The following is a 5,746-nucleotide window of genomic DNA, read 5'->3' as shown; positions in this document are numbered from 1 at the left end:
GAGGAGCTGGAAGAAGTGGCTGGGGAGAGGGAAGTCTGGGCCTCCCTTCTGAAGCTGCTGCCCCCGTGACCCGACCCCGGATAAGCGGAAGAAAATGGATGGATGGATGGATGGATGTTAGCTTCTTCTCTTGCTTCACTTTCTTGTCTCTTCCTAAGTGTTCTTTTCATTCTTGCTGATCTTGATATCATCCATTCCATCTCATTTCCAGTATTCCCTCCTGATGTAGAAGCCATGTTACTACAGTCAATGTACAGTTTATGCAATCCACCAAAATCAAATCCTACCACCTTGGTTTATTTGTTACGTTCACTTGCTTCTCCTTTCACCTCCTTGGTCCCTCAGCGACCAACCCATGCAAACCTCCTTCCGCTCCCCACCGAAATCGTTCCCCAGAACACACTGACTTAATACATATGAGGTATGTCTCTTATTAACTTTACATTTTTTTTGATAAAATAACATTGACTATGTTCTCTTTCTGTGTAATGTTAGCTATGAGCAATTCAAGCCCATCCTACCTTGCTGTACGTTAATGTTAGCTAAAGTTATTAAACTCCATTACTGTAAGGTTAGCCCTTAATATCAAACATATTTTAAAGGTAGGCAAAAAGATTTTCCCTCCAATTTTAATCTAGCAAATTAAAAGCTAACATGTTATTCAAAGTTATCCTTTATGTGCATTATTTAGCAACTTGGCTGATGTGACACAGTGCTTGTGTTCTTTGCTTTGGAAACTTTAGCCGCATGAAGACTCATGTTAGCCTAAGGACACATGGTGGGAAGTGGGGCAGGGGTCAAATGTGGCTAATGAAGACATGCTATGGTGTGGAGGATGATAATGAGGACCAGCCACCAGAGAAAGAAGCCCCTGTTTTTGACCAAAGAGAAAGAAGCAGATGAAATAGAGAGGTGGGCCCCTACCTGTCCCTACAGGTAGTGGGGAAGGGGGAGCAGGAATCAACATCCACCAGCTGAGTTAATAAGTCATGTTTTAGACAGCTAACTGTTGTCAAATGTAAAAGTGGTGTTTAATCTACTTATTTATTAATAAGCTTCTTGCAAACAACCATAAGTCAGAGTATCTGGTTAGAAATAATTTAGGATGCTCATTAAGTAAAAAGATACACTCATGTGCCTAAAACTATATGATGCAATCGGAATAACAACAGTGGCAGTCTCTCTGAACTTCTGCCAAATAAATATTTGATTAGAATAATTTTGTTCAGCTTTAGTTATTATGCTACTTGTGTTAAGAAATAATCGTACAGTGATCCCTCGCTATAACACCGTTCACCTTTCGCGGTCTCGCTGCTTCGCGGATTTTTGTGCAGTTTTTTCGAAGTGCATTGTGTTCTGCATCCTGATTGGCTAAAGTAATACAGATTGGCCATTTAGGAGTGAAACTTTGAATGCCTGCTGAAAAAACACTGTGGCCGGAGGCTCCGCCGTAGATACAACTGTGAATCTCGCAAAGCAGCTTGGAGGAGACGCTTTAATGACATGACTGCAGATCACATTAATGCCATCACTAATGCACACGCACATCCATCCGCTGACCTGAAAACAGGTTTTGTTCTTTGGTTTCAATGTAGAGTATTTATTTATGCTCTGTAATAGTTGTAAAAAAATAAAGGTAACTACTTCGCGGATTTCACTTATCGCGGGTTATTTTCAGAAAGCAATCCCCGCAAAAAACGAGGGATCACTGTATTGCACTTTATAACAACCAGTCATGTTAACTAGACATTAGTCTGTCAGTCTACCATTCTGACAGTGTGCAGCAAAGGACATTTTTGGAATGGTATTTAAATAAATGCTGAATTAAGATCACATTGTTTTTGTTTTTTGTTTATTTGCTTTTGGGTGTTTTTTTTAAGTGACCACAATGAATTGAGCCATCACCCACTATGAAAATGTTCACCAAGTTAGAATTCATGAAAAGGCTTTCAACATGATTATCATTGACCACAACTATTGCAAGAACAGCTATAATTTCTGGACACCTGTCCAGAAATGCTGTCTTGTCTTCATTTCCTGGAATTAGCTCTTTGAAGGCTCAAAGAGCTAATTCCAGGAAATGAAGACAACAAGAAGATCTCCCTGTTTTCAGAGCGTTACAGGAATGCTATAATGGAGGAGACGGCTGACTGTTGAAAGAACGTATTTTCTTAAGTTAAAGAATAATTAATTCTGATTTAGTTTTTCAATCAGTGTTTCAGAGTTACAGACGTTAAACCCTCTGTTTGAAGAACAAGTAATTTTTTTTTATTCCAATGTACAAAGAGTTCGTTTTACAGCTATGATGGTAGTTATAAGTAGTTCTGTGTGTTTCACTTCATTTGAGGTAAGACTTAATATCAGTGACTCTGTTAGCATAGCATTTGACACTGTAATAACACTTAATGACATCTTCATAACTGGTCCTACTTGTTCCACTTTATGTAAAAGGAATTATTAATGATTATTAATGACTGTTATTAAATCATTTGACTGTGTAATAAAGCTTAGTGAAATGTTAATTGTTGGTCCTACTTGTTTCGCTTTATTTCAGGTAGGGGAAATATTAATTACTGTTTTGTTAGTGTAATAACACTTAATGACGTTATTATGACTACTATTATAACATATTTATGACATAATGATTCTTGGTTAATGTCAAGTTGTCATAACGAGGACATTTTGAATAATGTCAACTTTGTATTAAAAGTGTCATGATTTACCAAATGATACTTTATGACAACAGTCATAAAGTGTCATGAAGACCTCCTCATATTCATAACTGGTGTTATGTGGTGTTATGACAGTCTTATTCACATCCCGTCAAATAAAGTATTACCCCAACACAAGTTACAGTTTGAATCTTGTATTTCAAAACAAGAACAACATCAAATAGCACTGAGCAATATACAGCAAAGGTCACACAGTATGGCAATCCGTTACGTTTTCTTTCCCACACATTTCAGAAAACTGCTTGCCATAAAGACTGTAATAAACCAAGTCCTTAATTGGAAAGACTTGATACAGTCTTTCCAATTAAAGAGCATTTAAATGATCCATCATAATAAAGAGTGTCCACTGTGCCACACAAAATAAAAGCAACGATATTCATCATCTCAAGTGTTGTGCAAAGGTCCTATCAATGTTGAAAACTGTAGGTTGGATTAATGTACAGAAATTGTAGAGCAGAGGTCTCATTCTCGCGGCCCGTGGGCCAATTGCGGCCCGCAGGACGATGTCTCGTGGCCCCCACCGTGATATGACAGTATAATATTAGTGCGGCCCACAGGGTGAGCGGACCTCTGAAGGAAATCCCGCCCGCCGTTCCTCGTCATGGCTGACATTCGGTACTAGGCTAAGCTACACTGACTTCATGCACACTAAGCTTGTAACAATAGTGCGGTGGATGATGGAACAGTCCGGTACCAGGCGGATGATGGACCAGTCCGGTACCAGTTGCTCTTCCCTGCAGTCGCCATTCTGGTACTTTCTACCATTAACAAATGACACGATCAAACGCAGTGAAAGGCGACGGCTACCGGGCTGCTCGTCATCTGCCGCGTTGTTGTGACAAGTAGAAGCGGTAATGACGTCACGCGTCGAGACGTTCTCCATACAAATCATGCAGTTTATGTATTGGATTAATAATTAAATGGTGATGACATTTGAGGACATTTTTTAAATGTTTTTTGTGGAATCCTTTATGTGGCCCAGCCTCACCCAGACTCTTCCTCCCGCGGCCCCCAGGTAAATTGAGTTTGAGACCCCTGTTGTAGAGGAATTCATAGTACTTTTGCACTGAAGGTGAAGTGTGCTTTGAAAGTTCATCGAAAGCTGCAATGGAGGGTCTTGTGTGCCATGGATGGGCAGGGGTGGTCTTGTGATCACTGATGGTGAAGTGTCTTTAGTGCTGCTCTTGTTTTCACCAACATGCAGGAGGAAGGGCTGTCCTGGTTCCACACCAATGAGGAAGGCTTCAATACTGGCTCCCATCTTTGATAAAATGCTGAAAAGATGAATAATAAAAATTATTAACTATATATAGCACAGCTACATTCAAACAGCAAACTAAGCCAATGAGAAAGTGCTTTTACACAAGATGTAGGATCATTAGAATAATCACATACCTGCACATATCTGATAACATGGTCCACAGTTTGACATGAGATGTTTTGGCATTTTTCTTGTGGCCTTTAGATTTAGGAAGAAGCACGTGAACCAATAGAAGAATGCCTGTTTTTCCCAGCCTGGAGGAAAAACAGGAAAAATAGCAGAAAAATTAGAATAATAAATAAATTATTCTAATTTTAAAGAGAAGTATGAGCAAAACTAACCAGACTCACCTGTGTGTGTCACCATCATATTCATTCAAAATACTCTGCCCACCCGGTTTAGTTAAGAGCGCATGTTTTCAAGTGTTGAATTAACACTGTATTTTTAATGTACAACACCAATGCTGGAAGCCTAATACTTTTGATTTTGCTGTGCACAATTATGACACTACTACATTATTAATTTAATAAATTTTAATAAATATACAATTCATTAAATTACCGTAAATTACAAGTTGGTTTTTTTTTATGTACCGATTTCACACTAGATGCATCTTGCAGCATTCATGGACTTACAGCTGGATAAAGTCGCTGTGACAATCTGGACAACAATGTTTAACATAATTCTATACTTATGTGAAGATGTAACGCTTAAAAATTGTTTAACAAAGCCAACATAGATCCAGCTCAGAGGCCTGTAGAATCCTGCCGTCAGTCACTGCAGCCTACACTGCACTGTAATGCTGTAATGTAATAAATGTTACCTCCTGCAGCTTTAATGTTACCTCTTACTATTACTACTTTCTTTCACTCTTCCATAGTGTTTTAACTGAAGTATAATTGCTGTACTGTGATATTTTTTGCCTAGATCATTGTGAAGCTGTCTCCACAACAAGACAACAAGACCATGAGGAGAGATTAGAGGTCTGTCCTGTTATTTCTCTCTGCATTCTATAATTTTGTTGTGTGATGAAACTATTCTTCCACTTCTGTTTGAGAGTGCAAGTGAACAAAGACTTTACATTTTAAATTTGATGATTTCCTTTCTGCAGGAGGAATATGTGCTGCCATCAAAAAAACTAAAGGAGAAACATGTTAATGTCATCCAGCAGCTTGAGCAAACTATAGAAGATCTCAGGACTAAAATTGCTGAGTTGGAATGTCAGCCCCCTCTTCTGGAGGAGAAGGGTATAACAACCATCACCTCCACCACCGACAGAGAATGTGGAGGAGATGAGAACCTATTGAGGTCTCTCTGTGATGCTCATCTGCAAACAGAGGCAGGGGCCTCTGTGGGATGCCAGGAGGTCAAGTCAGTTCAGACCTCACCAATGGATGATAGTTTTAGGTTCAACATGCTCTGTAGAGAGCTGGATGGAGGCTTTCTGCAGCCATCATCCAATCATGATTGTTCATGTCAACTAGAGCCTTGTACTTCACATCTTCTGCATCAAGGAGAAACTGTAATTCTTCACTCATGCCTGAATTTGGTCCCACCTCCTCCTCCACCTTTACCAGGATTTCCAGACCCTCCTCCACCACTTCCTGCACCTCCTCCTTTCCAAGGACTTCCAGGCCCCCCTCCTCCCGTACCTCCTTCTCCTTTACCAGGATTTCCAGGGCCTCCCCCTCCACCACCGCCTCCTCCTTTACCAGGATTTCCAGGGCCTCCCCCTCCACCACCGCCTCCTCCT

General features: G+C 40.1%; 1 protein-coding gene across 1 annotated transcript in view; it reads left to right on the top strand.

Annotated features, from left to right (window-relative positions):
• Positions 1 to 5,746, top strand: part of fmn2b (formin 2b) — a 95,424-nt gene that overhangs the window by 21,982 nt on the left and 67,696 nt on the right. Inside the window, exons 5-6 of the mRNA XM_008438065.2 lie at positions 4,921 to 4,976; positions 5,105 to 5,663. Coding sequence (XP_008436287.1) covers positions 4,921 to 4,976; positions 5,105 to 5,663 — 615 coding nt within the window. The remainder of the gene's footprint in view (positions 1 to 4,920; positions 4,977 to 5,104; positions 5,664 to 5,746) is intronic.

Source organism: Poecilia reticulata, linkage group LG19 (genome assembly GCF_000633615.1).
Source record: "Poecilia reticulata strain Guanapo linkage group LG19, Guppy_female_1.0+MT, whole genome shotgun sequence".
NCBI lineage: Eukaryota > Metazoa > Chordata > Actinopteri > Cyprinodontiformes > Poeciliidae > Poecilia > Poecilia reticulata.
The sequence above is the reverse complement of the archived record's forward strand: the minus strand, read 5'-3'. Positions and strand labels throughout refer to the sequence as shown.